The sequence below is a fragment of the Engystomops pustulosus genome, chromosome 11, assembly GCF_040894005.1.
Source record: "Engystomops pustulosus chromosome 11, aEngPut4.maternal, whole genome shotgun sequence".
Taxonomy (NCBI): domain Eukaryota; kingdom Metazoa; phylum Chordata; class Amphibia; order Anura; family Leptodactylidae; genus Engystomops; species Engystomops pustulosus.
In genome coordinates this window covers 13,180,697-13,201,072 of record NC_092421.1, presented here as the reverse complement: position 1 = coordinate 13,201,072, position 20,376 = coordinate 13,180,697, and the positions used below count along the sequence as shown (strand labels likewise).

Below are 20,376 nucleotides of genomic sequence, written 5' to 3'. Positions count from 1 at the left end.
TAAAAAAATCTGTCGCGGAGCTTGCACTTACCTTCACTCAGCCCGGCTCGGTGAACTCCAGCGCGTTCCGATGCTTTTCAGCGCAGCAGCGCCACCTGGTGGACGGCGGAGGAACTGTCTTAATAAATCCCAGCCGGACCCGAATCCAGCGCAGAGAACGTGCCGCTGGATCGCGAATGGACCGGGTAAGTAAATCTGCCCCATTGTTTGCCTGAATGGAGCTACTGCACACGCACAGTAGCTCCGACTCCTGTCCAAGTGACAAGATACATGTGCGCTATACACGCCTTTCAATCCCCAAATTATATCACTGCCACAAATGACTTATAAAGGCATCCGATATATGAATAATCAATAAACTAGCGCTTTGTGGTCTTGATATCTAAATTATATTAACTTTACAGCAGTTGTTGGTTTATGTTACCTTTGTCCGTTTTTGATTCCCATGATGCATGTGTACTTTCATATGTACTTGACTTACGTATTTACCAACATTACATAGTAACATGTCTGTTACTTTACCGCATACCCAGTATATTGCCGATTTTCTTGTTTGTTCATCAATTATTCAATAAAACTTTAATGAGATGAACTTTACAGCAACTGTAAAACTTTAGCCATGGCATATTTTCTTTCTCAGAACAGCAAAACTTGACCTATGTAATACACAAACTCTTAAATGAATCATTGATTAAAAACAAAAAAAAAAACAAAAAGAAAAAAAAAAAAAACTTGATTTTGGTTTTAGATTTCGAGAACTTATGTTTAAAATTTAATTTTACAGGACAGGGATACAACGAGCTTAAAAAGTTCAGTAAATTTGTACTCATTATAATCCGAGAATTTCTTTTAAGATGCCATTAGTACTAATGCTTATACCTACAGTGGTGGCCAAAAGTATTGGCACCCCTGCAATTCTGAAGAAAATGATTGCAATCACAATTTTTTTGGTATTAATATCTTCATTTATTTTGCTTGCAATGAAAAAAAACAAAAAGAGAATGAAAAAAATATTTAAAAAGTCAATCATTTTACACAAAACGCCAAAAAATGGGCAGGACAAAAGTATTGGCACTCTCAGCCTAATACTCGGTAGCACAACCTTTAGACAAAATAACTGCTAACCACCATTTCCGGTAACCATCGATGAGTTTCTGACAAGGCTCTGCTGGAATTTTAGACCATTCTTCTTTTGCAAACTGCTCCAGGTCCCTGAGATGTGAAGGCGCCTTCTCCAAACGGCCATTGGGAGATCTCGGCACAGGTGTTCTATGGGATTCAGGTCTGGACTCATTGCTGCCACTTTACAAGGCTCCAGTGCTTTCTCTCAAACCATTTTCTAGTGCTTCTTGAAGCATGTTTTGGATCATTGTCCTGCTGGAAGACACAAGACCTCCTAGGGAGACCCAGCGTTCTCACACTGGGCCCTACATTATGCTGCAAAATTTGTTGGTAGTCTTAAGACTTCAAAATGCCATGTACATGGTCAAGCAGTCCAGTGCCAGAGGCAGCAAAGCAACCCAAACACATCAGGAAACCTCCGCCATGTTTGACTGTAGGGACCGTGTTCTTTTCTTTGAAGGCCTTTTTTTTCCCCTGCCTTTTCCCAAAAAGCTCTACTTTTGCCTCCTCTGACCAGAGAACATTCTCCCAAAACATTTTAGTATTTCTCAAGTAAGTTTTGGCAAACTCCAGCCTGGCTTTTTTATGTTTGTAAGAAGTGGGGTCTTCCCGAGTATCCTACCATACAGTCCCTTTTCATTCAGACGCCGGCGGATAGTACGGGTTGACACTGTTGTACCCTCGGACTGCAGGGCAGCTTGTTTGGATGTTAGTTGAGTTTCTTCATCCACCATCCACACAATCTTGCGTTGAAATCTCTCCAATTTTTCTTTCCTGTCCACATCTAGGGAGGTACCACAGTGCCAGGGGCTTTACACGTCTTGATGACACTGCACACAGACACAGGAACATTCAGGTTTTTGGAGATGGACTTGTAGCCTTGATGCTTCCTCACAATTTTGATTCTCCGTTCTTTGGTCTTCTTTCTTTTCTCCATGCTCAATGTGTTACAAACAAGGACACGGGACAGAGGTGGAGTCAACTTTAATCCATTTCAACTGGCTGCAAGTGTGATTTAGTTAATGCCACCACGTGTTAGGTGCCACAGGTAAGTGACAGGTGCTGTTAACTACACAAATTAGAGAAGCATCACATGATTTTTCAAACAGTGCCAATACTTTTGTCCAACCCTTATGTTTGGTGTGGAATTATATCCAATTTGGCTTTTTGACAATTCTTTTTGTGGTTTTCCATTGAAGACAAAGAATTTCTGATTGCAATAATAGGAAGGACGTTCTATCTTTTAAGCTAATAGATGTAGATATCATTATTATTATTATTTGCTGAGGAATTAGGCAGCCCATCTAGTCAAGGACAGGAAATAAAACCCATTTACTTCCAGGAACAGATTAGAAAAACAGTGATACATTACTGCATCTGGTTTTAAATGAGTCAAAAGGAAAAACTGCTGACTCACTCCCTTGAAGCCTGGTCAGCTAGATACAGTTTCCTTAGTAAATGATGGATGATTGTTTGGAAGCAAAATGTCGTACAGTTAAATATTAAGTCTGAGTCATTAAAAATAAAAAGTGGAGCCTGTCTTCAATTTTACTACCTGAAAATTGTCCAAAATCCTCCATAGTTCAGAACAATTTTCATCTATTGTTCACAGTTGTTTAATTGAAAGGTTAGTAATTTGTCAATGTCCATTTATTGGTCATTTTTATGTCCTACAGTAAAATGCAAGCAAAAAAAAATAAATAAAAAAATAGTAGTGACCTTAAAAGAAACCATTAGAAAGTCATGGTCGGCTTTTCAGAGAAGGTTTTGGAACAGATCTTCTATAGGTTTGTAGGACAGCATCTCCACTTGTACCCTTTTTACATGCTATTTAAAATGTTCAGTAATGGTTTATCAAACTTGCATTAATCAGTAGAACAAAGAGTACAGGGTAACAAATGAATAAAATATATTTCACATTACCCGGCTCTCTCCCTGCACCATCCCAAGGGAGCTGGGTGCAGGTTCTCAAGGGAGTTGGGTGCAGGTAGAGAGGAAACAGACACAGGCTTCTGCAGCTGAAAACCCCTTTCCCATCCCGGGACCCACCACAAGCTGCTGGAAGGGAGCCATAGAATGTGAAAGAAAGTTTTATAAAGCACTGAAGTTATTCAGAATGCTGACAAAGGCTTTTTTTTTTTTTTTTTTTTAAATCGGCATAGCACAGGTTTTTGGGACCCGTCGCCAGTTAAAAATGACATTCTGGGTAACAGGTTTGTGTCAATGTGTCACCCGAATAGGTTATAGAGTTCTAAAGTTATAACTATGAGTTATATAGCAGATTTTTAAAAATTGGGCCGTTTCAGGAATGGCCAAGGGGTTAATGAATTATTTATTTTGGGTGGGTGAATTTAAATGGTAGGTTCTCTTTATTGTTTTTGAATTTGTTTTCAACAATAAAAATATTCAGTTTACATTTACATTAATACAATATATGCCACAGATAACTATTACTGTACAAGGCTAAATTCAGACATACGTTTGCCCGCCAGGCCACAGCCGCGCGGGCATACATCCAACGCGATGGAAAGGAGGAGGGGGTGACCCCTCTCCACAGAAATGAACAGCGTACAGGCCGTACAAACGGGGAAAGATAGGACATGTCCTATCCCCCCCACCTGTAAGGTACGGTCACACGCTCCATTGCCATCTATGGGGGATGCATGTACGGCTGCAAGCTTGCGGCCATACATACGCCCCCCATACTGTTGTGTAAATGTGGTCTAACATACACATAAAGCAAGCTACATTTAGTCCATATGGCACAAAATATAAACATGCCACTCACAATTGTACAGTAGTGTAAGAAATAAGTTCCGCTGTAATGTTATCCACCTTTCATTGAAGATGAATTTCTTAAATGCAGACATTGGAAACGCAGGATCATTGCAAGAGGAGCGGAGCGGAATGATATTTATAAATTTGAGACAATGTTATATACACTCAATGAACGAGACACTTACGAGGACGGTTCAATAAGTACCCATGTTTGACGACAGGGGGCGTTCCTGAGGGAAGTTGGTGTTATCATCATGTGCTGCCATCTATGGGTGCTGTTTATGGGGACACTTCGCCATCTATGACCACAGTTCGATATGGGTTCAACGAATTACCGAGTAGTTACCGAGGAAATCATTCAAAAAGTCCACGACATGATACTCGCTGATCGACGTATGAAAGTGTGGGAAGTAGCAGAGGCCGTAGGTGTGTCGATCGGAACGGCAATATTTTAGAGGAGAAGTTGGCAATGAAAAAAATCGTCGGCCCGATAGGTGTCGCGATTGCACACGGTGGACAACAAGCGGATGCGGCTGTTAACTTAGAAGCAGAGTTTGGAGCAATTTAAGCAAGATCCAAAGGAGTTTTTGCGTTGCGTTGTCACCATTGACGAAACTTGGATTCATCACACCAGAAACTAAGCAACAATCAAAACAATGGATTTCTCCCGGCTCCAAAGAAGGCGAAGACTGTCCCATCGTCCGGAAAGGTCATGGCAACGATTTTTTGGGGGATGCGAACGGCGTCATCCTCATTGATTTTTTTAGAAAAAGGAAGAACGATCACTGGACAATACTACAGTGAGTTATCGGACCGCTTCGACAAAAAAATTGAGAGACGCAGCCGCATTTGGCGAAAAAGAAGGCGCCGTTTCACCACGATAACGCACCAGCACATTCATTTGGAGTTGTCGTCACCAAACTGCATGAATTGCGTTATGAACTGCTGCCGCACCCACCCCCCCCCCGCATTCTCCCGATCTGACTCCCTGCGACTTTTTCATGTTCCTTAACATGAAGATATGGTTTGCTGGAAAAAAAATTTAGCTCAAAAGAGGAAGTCATCTCTGAGACAGAAGCGTATTTTGGAGAGTTCGACAAATCCTATTTTTTGGAGGGGTTAAAAAATGGCAGGAACGTTGTGAGAAGTGCATATTTCTAAAAGGGGACTATGTTGAAAAAAAAAAAAAATGTAAAAAAAAAAAAAAAGTGGTGTCTTCATTTCTAACACGGGTACTTATTGAACTGCCCTCGTACAATGAATAACCTTACATACAGAGTTAACTCTTAGGTGGTCGTAATCCCTTTCTAACAGGCCCAGAAAGTAAAAAGCTGCAATACCAATACTGAGTCATAGGCAATGATAATTCTTTTCAAATAAAAACTATGCAATTGTTCAGCTCCTCCAGCATTTTTAATGTGATCGATTTACTTTGATATACAAGTATCTTATAATCTACACTGGATAATAACGGATGTGGATCATAAAACTATGGATGTTTGCTGTTACCAATTAGGCAAGCTACATCTTTATCATCAAATTCAATAAGTGTAAAGCTATGCAGTAAGCTCCCCCTAGTGGTGGCTGCAGGTAATAATATTATTTCACTTTAAGTCTATAGTGGTTATATGGAGCTCTATAAAATACAAAAAAAAAAGATTTCCATCTACTATAAAAATGTATTAAGAAATCAAAATCAGAAAATAACATTGTATCTAGTTAGATAAACAATAATACAGTTTCCAAAGAGACATTGGGTATGTCATTCAAAATACAATCATACAATACCAATAACATTTGTACAAAAAGCAAGTTTTTCCCCAACTAAAAAAAACAGCTATCCAGTTCTTAAATTTTTTTCAAATTTGCTTCCAGTTGTATGGGCTCCAACTTAGTAAACTTTTTCAACAATTTTCGGGAAAGTTATTACATTTACATAGCCCTATACAAGCACTTCACTATGTGAAACTGTAGGAACGCAAGCAGGTCTATACGTGCACGTTCACATCCAGGTATAAAGCAAAACACATGTACAGCCATAAGGTACGAGCCTCAAGACTTTTGCTCTGGCAAAGTTACAAAGGGGGAAGATCTTCACATGTAGTCATCCTATAAACACTATTTAAAGCATCTGCTGACATTACAAATGAAAGCCAAAAATGAAAAAAAGTGTCCCAGCCCTACGTGAGGAGGAAGAAAAATCTTTTCCCAAAACTGCGGAACATAAAAATAAAATGGTAAAACCTACAGTTCTATTAAGACTTACTAAAATATGTCACCCAAAAATGGTATTATTTCACTTGAAGGGCGTCTCCAGGAACCAGGGCAAGAAAAAAAAAATTGCTCTGGTAATTCCAGTCTTTAACCCTGCCTTCAACTAGAAGTTTCGAGTTTATGGGCCCCGCATAGTCCAATCAGTGGCCTCCACAGGATGTCACTTCAGTTTTCCAGGGGACTTCCTGTTTTTCGCTTGGACTGAGGAGGCCACTCATTGGAGCTCATGACCCCCAACCCCACCGGTTGGATGCAGGACCCACAGGGTCCATCCAGCACGCTTGAACTGGGTCTGCGTTTTTTTTTTTTCCTTACTCAGGCCCCACTGGGTTCCAGTTTGGCTATTGGTGAAGACATACTATGTTTAGTTCCAGTGGTTTTAGCTGCCATACAGTATATTATTACAGAAAATACCAAAAGAGAGGTGTTTGACATTGAAGCATACAGAATATTTTCATAAAAAATAAATTATAATTTTCTTATACATACATAAAACTACAAATAAAATTTCAGACATTTACTTTAAAGGGAATCTGTCACTTAAACCCACACTAACTAAACATATCTGTAAAACTTCTATTATACAGCAGTACAAGCTGCCTGTGCGAGTGGCTGAAGAGAACTCCTTAAAGGGAACCTGTCACCAGGAGACCCATTTTTCGCACTCCCCCACAGAGCATAGTACATACACTGCCAAAGTGTTTTTGTATTAAAAATTGGTTTTACAGAAAAAAAGATATGTTATATTGTACCTTTCATTAGCATCTGCTGTGTGACTAGGTAGTTGCCAATTGGGAGGGGCTGGAAAGGAGCAGTTCACCCCCACCCTTGGGAAACATGTGACCTTTTCAAATATATGAATAACTCCCAACACTCAGGATTGGCTGTAGAGGAGCAGGGGGCGTCGCTAAGCCAAGTGATGTGCGTTTTCATATATTTGAAAAGGTCACATGGAGGAGCTGTTCCCCAAGGGTGGGGGGGAACTGCTCCTTTCCAGCCCCTCCCAAAAGGCAACTGCCTATTCACACAGCACATGCTAATGAAAGGTACAATATAACATATCTTTTTTTCTGTAAAACCTATTTTTAATACAAAAACACATTGGCAGTGTATGTACTATGCTCTGTGGGGACTGGGGGAGTGCTAAAAATGGGTCTCCTGGTGATAGGTTCCCTTTAAGCATGGGTGAATGAGGGAGTTAACCGAGACACTGGCCGTCTTTGATTTGCTTAAGAGAAATCTGCTCACCCTTCCCTAGGAATTCTCTTAGGCAAGGGGAGCGGTAGAACAAGAAGGAAATAATTATATGCCGGACACATGTGCCGGAAATACAATGATCAGACTCACATGGGGCAATCTGCATAAATGGTTTGTCAACTTTACAGACTGGAAATTTTCAGGCATGGAGAGGAACAATATAGAGATAGTTGTTCTGCTGTACAATAGCAGATTTCAAAAATATGTTTAGGTTGTTTAGTTTAAGTGACAGGTTCCCTTTAAATGTAATATAAAACGGAAGTCATTGACAAAAAAAAATAGTCCCACTTACAACCAGAAAAACAATTGCAAAACTTTTTAAAAAAAGTCCTAAATATATTCTATTAGGTCTCCAAAATACAAGGTGGAGAGAAATTTCAAGTTACCAAGCTTAACCTGGTAAAATATTTAATGAAAAAAAAAAAAAATCTTCACAGTTACAACAAAGGTTTTTAAAAAAAATTTTTTTTTTAAAACAAACATATAAAAAGACTATAAAAATAATTCTCTAATTTACATGGTAAACACAGGCTTACTGTATGCCTTGCTTTCCGTACTATTATATTATTGCCTTGTATTAAATGCTTCGGACCCCGATTATTAAGACTAATCTTAGCAAAGGACAGTAACTGGCGAAGAAAGGAATAAAATGTGTACGATTCAACCTAAACTGACATACTACTTTTGTGTCCTTTGTGTAATTACGAGGCAGAGCGGTCTGCGAGCCAGCGGATAAAGATAGGGAAAAAAAAAAAAAAAAACTTTCTTTGAAGATTAAGAGCCCCGTTTTCTTACAGGGTATTCGGGAAAATTCTTATACGTAATCTGAGCACAGAACAAATAACACGAGGATAGGATTGTGATTAAAATAATAAGCCAATTATGCCGTGCAACAAATTGCCCAGAGCATTCCCTTTTCAATGATTTCTTGAGAGCAAATTATGGTTAATGTGTATGTGAATTATTCACTTTTAGCTGACAATATCCTAACACTACAGATAGAGATGCCCACAATGAACTTATTCTTGGGATTGTAGCCACGACTTGGGGACCAGCCTATCTTTTATGGACTTCTGTCTTGGAGCTGGAACGGGTTTCGATGGAACCTCCTCGGCATTTCTCTCGATCTGGTCATTGTCCTCGGACAATATGGGCTTTCTAGGAGGGACGATTGGCCTTTGAAACTGTTGCATGATGGAAGACAATTTGGCATCAAGCGACTTGCGGGAAAAGCTGGATCGTGGCCAGATATTCTCCTTTTCCATAGGGTCTGAGATCTTACAATCTGCAGTGTATGGAGTTTTATTGGGAGGTGGAGGAGGAGCTCTTCTCTTCTTTCCTTTGCCATCCAGGAGGTTTGATTCATTACTTCGTGAAGATGGAGAGAGGGCGTTCTTCTCAACTTGAAGCTGATGATTACCATCAAATAAGGCGGACCATGGAGGGGACACAGTGTCCTCCTGGCCAATAAGAAACTGCCCATCTGTCTCTTCAATCTTCCTGTGCAGAATATCTGTAAGACTTTCAAATTTCACAGGAGACCCAATGCCTGAAAAAAGAATAATAAAAAGCTGAATGGAATGGCAAAAATAATCATGTGACCCGACTTTAAAGTGAACTGGTCACCATGAAAACACAGTCCAATGCAGAAGTATGTAATAGAGCAGGAGGAGCTGAACAGATTGTACACAGTGTCCTATCTGCAGGCAAAGTGTTATGGAGCGGGATGAGTTGAGCCGATTTGTATCTAATAGAGCAGGAGGAGCTGAGCACCGTGTCCTATCAGCAGTAAGCACGTTATAGAGCAGGAGGAGCTGAGTAAAGTGCATATAGTTTCTATCTGCAGGCAGCATGTTATAGAGCATGGATTTGGATACATTCATTTATTTGTTTTATGCTTAGCCATCTAGTCATGAAGGTGGTTCTAACATGGATTACAGTCATCTCTGTATCCAATAATGACAATTATATATACACACAGTGGGGGAAATAAGTATTTGATGCCAGTATGTGAGGTTTCCCACCTAAAACGAATGGAGAGGGCGGTAATATTAATTGTAAATACACGAGAGAGAGACAGAGAGAGAGGGAGAGAATCTTAAAAAAAAAAAATCCAGATAATCATATCTTTAAAAAAAAAATTAATTTTAACAGTATGAAATAATTATTTGATCCTCTGCCAATGAGCAAGAATTCTGTCTCAGTGCAAGTTTTTCCTTTAAGAAGCTCTTCCCATTTTGCACTTATTACCTGTATTCATAGTACAGGCAGTCGCCGGGTTACGTACAAGATAGGTTCTGTAGGTTTGTTCTTAAGTTGAATTTGTATGCAAGTCGGAACTTTTTATTTTATAATTGTAACTCCAGATAAATGTTTTTTGGTCTCTGTGACAATTGAATTTTAAAAATGTTGGATTGTTATAAGAACCAGGATTAAAAATAAAGCTTCATTGCAGACGCCTTTAATAAAGGTTATAGCTGTTTATTGTATCCTGGGACTAAAGTACAGTAAGTTACTGATTACCAGAGGTCCGTATGTAACTAGGGGTTGTCTGTAAGTCAGGTGTTCTTAAGTAGGGGACCGTCTGTACTCATTTTAACCTGTTTTCTATATAACACCTGTCCACATACTCAACCATCACACTCCAACCTCTCCACCAGGGGCAAGACCAAAGAGTGTCTAAGGACAAAATAGGAGACCTGCACAAGGCATGGATGGGCTACAGGACAATAAGCAGCAGCTTGGTAAGAAGACAACAACTGTTGAAACACCGGACAACATCAATCTTCCTCCATCTGGGGCTCCATGCAAGATCTCAACTATTGGGGGTAATGAGGATTCTGAGAAAGGTGAGGAATTAGCCCAGAACTACACAGGAGAACCTGGTCAATGACCTGGATCCACCAGGTAAGAGTCTCAAAATATAACCGTCAACACTATTGGGAGTAAAATCATGCGGGTCGGCATGGGAGAAGGTCATGTGGTCAGATCACAATAGAACTTTTTAGTACCAACTCCACTAGGTTTGGAGAAAGAAGGAATACAACCCCAAGAACACGGTCTCAAATGTGAAGCATGGGGGTGGAAACATTATAATTCGAGGGTGGTTTACTAATAAGGGGCCAGGTCGACCGCTCCATATTGAATAGAGGACGGATGGAGTCATGTATTGCAAGATTTTGGACAAAAACCTCCCTCTCTTAGTAACAGCATTGAAAATGGGTTGTGGTTGGTTCTTCCAGTATGACAATGACCAAGAACACACATCCAGGGCAACTAAGGAGCTGTTCCGTATGAAGCATTTCAAGGTCCTGGAGTGGTCTAGCTAGTCTCCAGGCCTGAACAGAATTCTTTGGAGGGAGCTAAAACTCAATGTTGTCCAGCAATAGCCCCAAAAACTGAAAGATCTGAAGAAGATCTGTATGGAGGACTTGGTCCAACATCCCTGCTGCAGTGTGTGCAAACTTGGTCAAGACATAGGTAATGTCTGAACTCTGTAATTTGTACCAATATTACGATCAGTTTTTCTACGAGATCAAATACTTGCTTTGTGCAATAAAATGCTAATTTAAATATCATACATTGTGATTTTCTGCATTTATTTTAGATTCTGTCTTTCACAGTTAAAGTGACCTACCATAAAAAAACTTTGTAGATGGAAAAACTTGCCAAATTGGGATGGGATCAAATCCTCATTTCTCCCACTGTATTACAGAATATTAATATACATAGATATACACTCACCGGCCACTTTATTAGGTACACCATGCTAGTAACGGGTTGGACCCCCTTTTGCCTTCAGAACTGCCTCAATTCTTCGTGGCATAGATACAACAAGGTGCTGGAAGCTCCTCAGAGATTTTGGTCCATATTGACATGATGGCATCACACAGTTGCCGCAGATTTGTCGGCTGCACATCCATGATGCGAATCTCCCGTTCCACCACATCCCAAAGATGCTCTATTGGATGGAGATCTGGTGACTGTGGAGGCCATTTGTGTCCAGTGACCTCATTGTCATGTTCAAGAAACCAGTCTGAGATGTTCCAGCTTTATGACATGGCGCATTATCCTGCTGAAAGTAGCCATCAGATGTTACAGGGTACATTGTGCTCATAAAGGGATGGACATGGTCAGCAACAATACTCAGGTAGGCTGTGGCGTTGTACCAAGGGGCCCAAAGAGTGCCAAGAAAATATTCCCCACACCATGACACCACCACCACCAGCCTGAACCGCTGATACAAGGCAGGATGGATCCATGCTTTCATGTTGTTGACGCCAAATTCTGACCCTACCATCCGAATGTCGCCGCAGAAATCGAGACTCATCAGACCAGGCAACGTTTTTCCAATCTTCTACTGTCCAATTTCGATGAGCTTGTGCAAATTGTAGCCTCAGTTTCCTGTTCTTAGCTGAAAGGAGTGGCACCCGGTGTGGTCTTCTGCTGCTGTAGCCCATCTGTCTCAAATTCGACGTACTGTGCGTTCAGAGATGCTCTTCTGTCTACCTTGGTTGTAACGGGCGGCGATTTGAGTCACTGTTGCCTTTCTATCAGCTCGAACCAGTCTGCCCATTCTCCTCTGGCATCAACAAGGCATTTCCGCCCACAGAACTGCCGCTCACTGGATGTTTTTTCTTTTTCGGACCATTCTCTGTAAACCCTAGAGATGGTTGTGCGTGAAAATCCCAGTAGATCAGCACTTTCTGAAATACTCAGACCAGCCCTTCTGGCACCAACAACCATGCCACGTTCAAAGGCCTCAAATCACCTTTCTTCCCCATACTGATGCTCGATTTGAACTGCAGGAGATTGTCTTGACCATGCCTACATGCCTAAATGCACTGAGTTGCTGCCATGTGATTGGCTGATTAGAAATTAAGTGTTAACGAGCAGTTGGACAGGTGTACCTAATAAAGTCGCCGGTGAGTGTATATCTTATATATTCACATAATAAAATAACTACATAAAAATCAAATGTAGCTCAGTGCTAACAGTGTCCTATGTGATAAGACAATGAAATAACATTTCATAAATGGACAAAGATAGGCTGAGCCCGCTACCTACAAATTACACTTACTCATATCGTGGTACACGGACGTTGCCTCTTTTGTTAGAAACAATGGTGGTTTCCGTGGTGATATAATCTCTATTTTCATGAGTTCTTCTGCACAATGCTTCCACTGACCTGAGAGGAAAAACAACTGTGTTATACAGGGCAGGAAAGAGCAAATTTCATTTACACTTGAAATACATTTTCTCTTTCATGAAGCTTTCCGATTTTCCTTCATTAAATGGATCAGTGATCATGACCATCTTAAATATAGTTATGTAAAATGTGGCGGTAAAACATAATATTAGAATAATAGGAACTACTAATGAAAAATCATATTTTCCTCATTTAAAACATTTGCAAATTGGATAGATGGATGGATAGATAGATTAGATAGGTAGATGGATGGATAGATAGATTAGATAGGTAGATGGATGGATAGATAGATTAGATAGGTAGGTAGATGGATGGATAGATAGATTAGATAGGTAGGTAGATGGATGGATAGATAGATTAGATAGGTAGGTAGATGGATGGATAGATAGATTAGATAGGTAGGTAGATGGATGGATAGATAGATTAGATAGGTAGGTAGATGGATGGATAGATAGATTAGATAGGTAGATGGATGGATAGATAGATTAGATAGGTAGATGGATGGATAGATAGATTAGATAGGTAGATGGATGGATAGATAGATTAGATAGGTAGATGGATGGATAGATAGATTAGATAGGTAGATGGATGGATAGATAGATTAGATAGGTAGGTAGATGGATGGATAGATAGATTAGATAGGTAGGTAGATGGATGGATAGATAGATTAGATAGGTAGGTAGATGGATGGATAGATAGATTAGATAGGTAGGTAGATGGATGGATAGATAGATTAGATAGGTAGGTAGATGGATGGATAGATAGATAGATTAGATAGGTAGATGGATGGATAGATAGATTAGATAGGTAGATGGATGGATAGATAGATTAGATAGGTAGATGGATGGATAGATAGATTAGATAGGTAGATGGATGGATAGATAGATTAGATAGGTAGATGGATGGATAGATAGATTAGATAGGTAGGTAGATGGATGGATAGATAGATTAGATAGGTAGGTAGATGGATGGATAGATAGATTAGATAGGTAGGTAGATGGATGGATAGATAGATTAGATAGGTAGGTAGATGGATGGATAGATAGATTAGATAGGTAGGTAGATGGATGGATAGATAGATTAGATAGGTAGATGGATGGATAGATAGATTAGATAGGTAGATGGATGGATAGATAGATTAGATAGGTAGATGGATGGATAGATAGATAGATTAGATAGGTAGGTAGATGGATGGATAGATAGATTAGATAGGTAGGTAGATGGATGAATAGATAGATAGATAGATAGGTAGATGGATGCATAGATAGATTAGATAGGTAGGTAGATGGATGGATAGATAGATAGATTGATGGATAGATAGATTGATTGATTGATGGATAGATAGATTAGATAGATTAGGTAGATGGATAGATGGATAGATAGGTAGATGGATAGATAGGTAGATGGATAGATAGGTAGATGGATAGATGATAGAGAATATATAACAATTTATTCAAGGCTCCTCAATGTTGTGTATAGAGAGAGTGTTGACCTACAGCACCAAACGCACCCCCAATTAAAAAAAACAAAACAAAAAAAAAACACAATATTTGATCTCTGTATCCAACAGGATTCTTATTTTTAGAATGTTGAAGAAAAACTAGATAGAAAACCAAAACCACCTTAGTACATGGTGATGATATCCTTCACCTCCACCACATGGAAACCCAGTTGAATTTCTAATCCCATTATCCCAGTACTCAGCATCGCCAGACCCAAAGTGTTAAATCATTATGGGATTGTAAATGTTTGTTTGGTGAATGATCCGATCTGCGAGCAGCTGTCAGGGAATGTCAAGAACGTGTTCAACAGCTGTTCCAACCGGGATCATACCGGGCTGTCAGCTGCTGATAACAGGGTAACTACCCGGCTCATTAACACCGCGCCATTATTTTATAACCTTCACTATTGTCAGGCTGTACCAATGGACAAGACTGAATGGATAGATAGATACAGGCAGTCCCCGGGTTACATACAAGATAGGGTCTGGAGGTTTGTTCTTAAGTTGAATTTGTATGTAAGTCGAAACTGTATATTTTATAATGGAAGTTTTAGACAATTTTTTTTCTTTTGCCCCAGTGACAATTGGAGTTTCAAAATTTTTGGTGTAATTGGACCAAGAATTATCAATAAAGCTTCATTACAGACATCTTACAGCTGATCATTGCAGTCTGGGACTATAGTAAAGAATCCAGAGAGCTTCACCAGAGGTCACATGGGGCAGAGGGGTCCGTCTGTAACTATGGGTTGTCTGTAAGTCGGGTGTCCTTAAGTAGGGGACCGCCTGTACTTCCTTCAATAACTGGCCTCTCCCGTTTTACATTTGGATGTAGAAAAAATACAGAACCATTATTAAAAGGGTACGATTAACCTTGGATAAAGTTGTGTGGCTGGACGAGGCTTCATATAATATCAATCCTTTGGAATTTCAGTGTACAGCTAATTATCATTATGTAGCAGCACACGGGAACAGAATGTTAATCACACGAACAAGGTTCTAAAGTTCTCTGCGACCTTGGACGCAATTCCAGCGCTGATAAATAGGACTTGAAAGTATTGAATGTTCCATCAATTCCTTTTACACAAAAAAAATATTTTTTATTCTGAATCTCTTTTCTTAACAAGGGCATTAAAAGGGGTTTTCCTACCAGATAGTCTAACAGCCGCCATGGTGATGAAATTGGTCCAGGGCAGGAGTGGTAGATATGGCGGATACCCTTCCGTTGTAGCTGGGGCAGTTTGACTACCTTCAGCAGGAACACAACTAGCCTGGAGAAGAGTGGCATCATTAGCTCCAGGTCAGGCACTTTGTAATGGGTCAATTCGGGTCCGTTGTATCACCCAAACCAACTGAATTCGAAAGTCTCTGTAAAAAGGGACTTCAGTAAAGTGGGGCCATATCCACAATCTTTCAAATTCTTTCTGCTCCCGCAGAGGACCCCTTTCTTATTCACAAATATATGTGGAAATTTGAGACCGTTATTAATTTTAGGACAAACGACGGCTAGACGAAGCGCAGGAGTGCGTGAAACGGACCGTCGCCGGAGCTTTTACCGTGCCACACCTCCCTGCCCTATGTATGGCTTTAAATAAAGAAGATTGATTGGGTGAGTGCCGCAACTTTTTGTCTTCCTTTACTCCCTCAATAATACAATGGATGCTTTTTATAAAGTCTGGGAGCCGTGGGATTCTTTTTGCATTTGTAGTGTCATGTACTATGGAAGGTAACTGTGGCCTTCCCGAGCCATCAAAACATTACATCCATGTATGTAGCTATGCTGTAGTTCCATGATAAACACCCCCTCTAAACCCCCCCCCTCCCCAATTTTCTACTGTCCTACTGTGTCCTGTGTCTCGTCTGTCCAGCCCTGGTCTAGGCTTTGTAGTATTGTGGTTTGGCCTTTTGACTTTCTGGTCTTCCGTTTTAGTTTTTATGCAATGAGTTCTGATGATTAGCTATTATTAAGCACCATGGGCAAATAACTCGCTTGCCATAGATATATAACGGCTTTAAGCCTCTAGTTACGTTGTGTAAAGATTTTTGGGAAGGAGGTAAGGTCATGTTAACAACTATGGAGTATATTGTAAAGTAAAATGCCTCATCTGATATATTGTTTGGTGTAGAATATGTAGAATACATATTGCATTACTTATTGCTTCTACTTATCTGATATGGATAGGTTATCAATATGGAAATAAAAAGCAAATATAGCAAATATAGTGATTTATATTACTGCCATAAAATTATTAATATTACTGTCATACAGCACCTAGAGCAGTGGTGGCGAACCTATGGCACGGGTGCCAGAGGCGGCACTCAGAGCCCTTTCTGTGGGCACCCGGGCCATCGCCCCAGCACATCAGACAAGACTCAAAGAATTTTCCTGCAGTCCCAAGCAATTTAAAAGATGCTTCTTTCAGTCATATTTCAGAATTTGCTTTGCTACTTGGGACTGTAGGAAGAGGGAGAATGTGTAGACAGGGCTGAATTATCTTTGGAGGACCTCCTGCAGGCCACACAATTCTCTGCGTACAGAGGGAAACTGGAAAGAAGCTAAAATGATGAACATTTTCCATCTTTCTACTGTATTGATATCCTCAATATGATTGAAAGTTGTTGAACAGGGAGCAATAAGTTGCTGCTTTAATTTTTGGTTGGCACCTTGCGATGAATAAGTGGGGTTTTGGGTTGCAGTTTGGGCACTCGGCCTCTAAAAAAAGGTTTGCCATCACTGACCTAGAGTATAAACAACATTTGATGCAACAACACAGAGTGGCTCTGGTAACGCACCCAAAGCCCTCCTGGCTCATTAGCATAATTTTCAAAAAAAAGAACACAAAAGTAAGAAATTTTAGTACCATGGAAGAGTTACAAAATATGAGACACATGTGGGTTTTTTTTTCTTTTTGTAAAGGCAGAAAAAGTAAGGCAGTTTTTAAAAACGCCATAAACACGGTAATTAAATCTAAAAGAAAAAAAAAAAAACAGACAATATTTCATTGTCTATTCCTGGAGAAAATGTTTAATTAGATGCAAGCTTCAGGCAAATGGAATGAACGCGGCTTGTGCCAATTGTACTCGCAGGGGACAATAGCGACAGGGAGAAGGGGAAGTCAGATCCAGCAAGAGAAGGATTTTACAGGAGGAATACTTCCTAAAAATACAAATCACAAGAATGGATCTGAAAAGAGTTCACATAACCTAACAATCGCCAGACACACGGGCTTACATTTATCCAAACTAGTGCCAACTGCAGCCTGCGACAGATTCATGAATTGTGTCTCATGTTCTTCATGAATCCGGCGCCCCCTGCACTGCTCCAACAGAAGGCACCAACTTTTTTTGGTGCACCTTAACGTAGGTCGTGCAACACAATTCTGTCTGCATGATAAACTCTGTCTGAGCACCAGAACTCCCCTATCAGTGTTGGATAAAGTGAAGCCGCTACGCAAATGTGTCTGAGACTTTATAAATACCTGTATAAATAGCAGTTTGCACTAAAAACAACATGCAAAGTCCACCATAAAACAGCAGCCCTTAGTAAATGTGGGCCGCTATGCTTGATGAATGATTTACAAGTCCAAGGCCTGAGCTGTACGACAGAGGAAACCAGGAGCTTCTCTATTAGCAAAGTTCTATATATCCACCATTGCTACCCTTAAACAACTATTTTGGAGCAGCTTAATAGAACTCAGCATTTATTTTTGTCTCTCGTTATTGCATTTTAAAAAGGAATTAATATATTAAGCAATCTGTGCCCCCACTCAGTTCAGTGTCAGGGTGTGAAAAGACCTCCCAACCAGCGGCCCAAATAAGTGACAACATATTTCTACACTTCTATGACTATAGAGTGGGATACAACGCCAACCCCCCCCCCCCCTTCCCTTCTGAATGTGGGGTGAGGAGTGTACATTGGCAGCAGCCTATACATTACCAGTTCCCCCTATTGCTGAGCTACATAAGTGATCTTTTTATCCTGCCTTCTTCTATGGATATGAAAAACATATGTGCAGCACCCAAGTTCAGAAAAGGTTTTCAGACCCAAAGATGACATACCTTTTGAAGGGCAAATTGCTCAGATTGGTAGGATGTCACACCGGGCGTCCCCATCAATGAGCTGTTTAGACCAGTTCCCATTCAATTGAATGGGAGCTGAGCTGTGGTAAACTGGTCTGGCAATTACACCGAAAACAGAGCTGTTTTCCTGATCTATTCTCCATGTACAGGCGGTCCCCTACTTACCTACTTACTGAAAAACCCTAGTTACAGACGGACCCCTCTTCCCCCTGTGGCCTCTGGTGAAGCTCTCTGGATGTTACTATAGCCCCAGGCTGCAATGATCAGCTGTAAGGTGTCTGTAATGAAGCTTTATTGATAATCCTCGGTCCTATTACAGCAAAAAATTTGGAAAATCCAATTGTCACTGGGGCAAAAATAATTTTATCTGTAGTTACAATGATAAAATATACAGTTCCGACTTACATAAAAATTCAACTTAATTACAAACCCAAGGAACCAATCTTGTATGTAACCCGGGGACTGCCTGTACTCTGAGAAGAGGCGATACAGGTGTTTGATACATCAATATTTTTGTTTTTAGCATGGATAATGAATTGTTATCAATGCTCCAACACCATGCACAGTGTGGTCCACTAACTATTTCATTTCTAACCCTAGACCACCCCCTTTGGAAAAACACAGAATCATTAAACATCCCGTTGCGGCATTCTGCAAATTCTAAAATAGGTGGCTCGTATGAATAAATAGAAGGCTTTGCGTTTTGAACTGCATTGAAAGGACTTCTTATTTCCCACGTTGTTTGGAAATAAAACACGAAATATTTCCCTCTGTAACCAAAGCTTCACAGCCCCGAGATGCATTTATGGCCCGGCTGTAGCAGTATTAATGGCATCTCATTTCGCCTTGGCAGCGGCGCTATACACACTGTACACTCGCACTGAAGCCCCCACTCATGTTTATCAACTGAAATGAATGTTTTTAGTGGAGAATGTATTGAAAAATGGAGTAAAAATAAACTTTTCCCACTGTATATTTATCCTATTGAGATGACACTTCCTAGCAGTATAAATAACAGGTAAGAAATGCTACAAGGAAAGTGTGTACAATGCCGCCCAGTCAAGACTACAACAAACCAAATGTTTATGGAGCGATTTTAAGGTAGACGTTTGTGTCCACGCCAACAACCAGCCAACCCTGTAAACATGGCGCGATGCCCCTTTATATGGCACAAAATAAAAAATAAGGGCTTAGACGTGTAGCACACGGCAGGACCTCACAGAGAAGAGAGCCACGAGTCATCAAGGTCTTTCATTTTGGTAAGCGGAGAGATGCGATTCAACAACAAGCTCACGGGGGAGGGCTGTCCAGCTAATTTGGAAATTATAATAAAGTCCGTGCAATATAAAAATTATAATAATAAATCAATAGAAAGTTACCCATGTCAACACCAGCTCTCTGGTCCCTGCCCCACTGGATGTGATATGGCCAATAAGTGGATAATTGGTCAACGCTGGCTGCATGTTTGTTTAAATCTTTGTATTATTTATATTTGTATTTATGCCAAATATAACAAATTGGGCATAACTTTAGGGTTCATTCACACATGGTATGCCCGCCGTGCGCTGCAGGTGAGGAGGAGGTGACCCTTCCTCCCATTGGCCGCACAATCTTTTTGCAGAGTGTGGCGCGGATCGGTGTTATTCCCATCGCCATATGCGGCCGCATGTACATCCCCCATGAACGGCCGTGTGAATGAGCCCTTAGAGGAATTAAAATTCAATCTGTCATGTGTTTGCCCCCCCCCCCCCCTAAACTAATACCACTGCAGGGTAGGGGTAGGAATACACATACATTTAGAGACCACAGATGGTGGTTATGGTACATGTGAATTGGGGAGGGACATTACCAGAGCCTGTCTATTCTTTAGCTTCATTGCCTAATCCATATCCCCCATAGCAGGGAAAAGCTAGAACACCGATGATGGCATTCAATAGGGTTTTCATTGTAGGAGCCAGCGGACATGGTAGAAGTGCCTAATTTCTATCCTCGGATGGACCTCCACTGTCCAATTTCCAAACACTAATTCATGTTTTTTATTTTACGTTTTTATGTTAACTGATACATTTATACACCTGGAATGGCCAACCATGGAAACTCTGAGCAACATAAAAATGTAAAAAAAAAATGTTGCTTTGCTTTATAATAATGCATAGGG

At 40.4% G+C, this 20,376-nt stretch overlaps 1 protein-coding gene across 1 annotated transcript in view; it reads right to left on the bottom strand.

Annotated features, from left to right (window-relative positions):
• Nucleotides 1-7,931: 7,931 nt before the first annotated feature.
• The window catches only part of RTKN2 (rhotekin 2), a 62,815-nt gene continuing 50,370 nt past the window's right edge, over nucleotides 7,932-20,376 (bottom strand). Inside the window, exons 11-12 of the mRNA XM_072130023.1 lie at nucleotides 12,512-12,619; nucleotides 7,932-8,980 (exon numbers count right to left, since the gene is read on the bottom strand). Of these exons, the coding sequence (XP_071986124.1) occupies nucleotides 8,451-8,980; nucleotides 12,512-12,619 (638 nt within the window). The 3' untranslated portion in view covers nucleotides 7,932-8,450. The remainder of the gene's footprint in view (nucleotides 8,981-12,511; nucleotides 12,620-20,376) is intronic.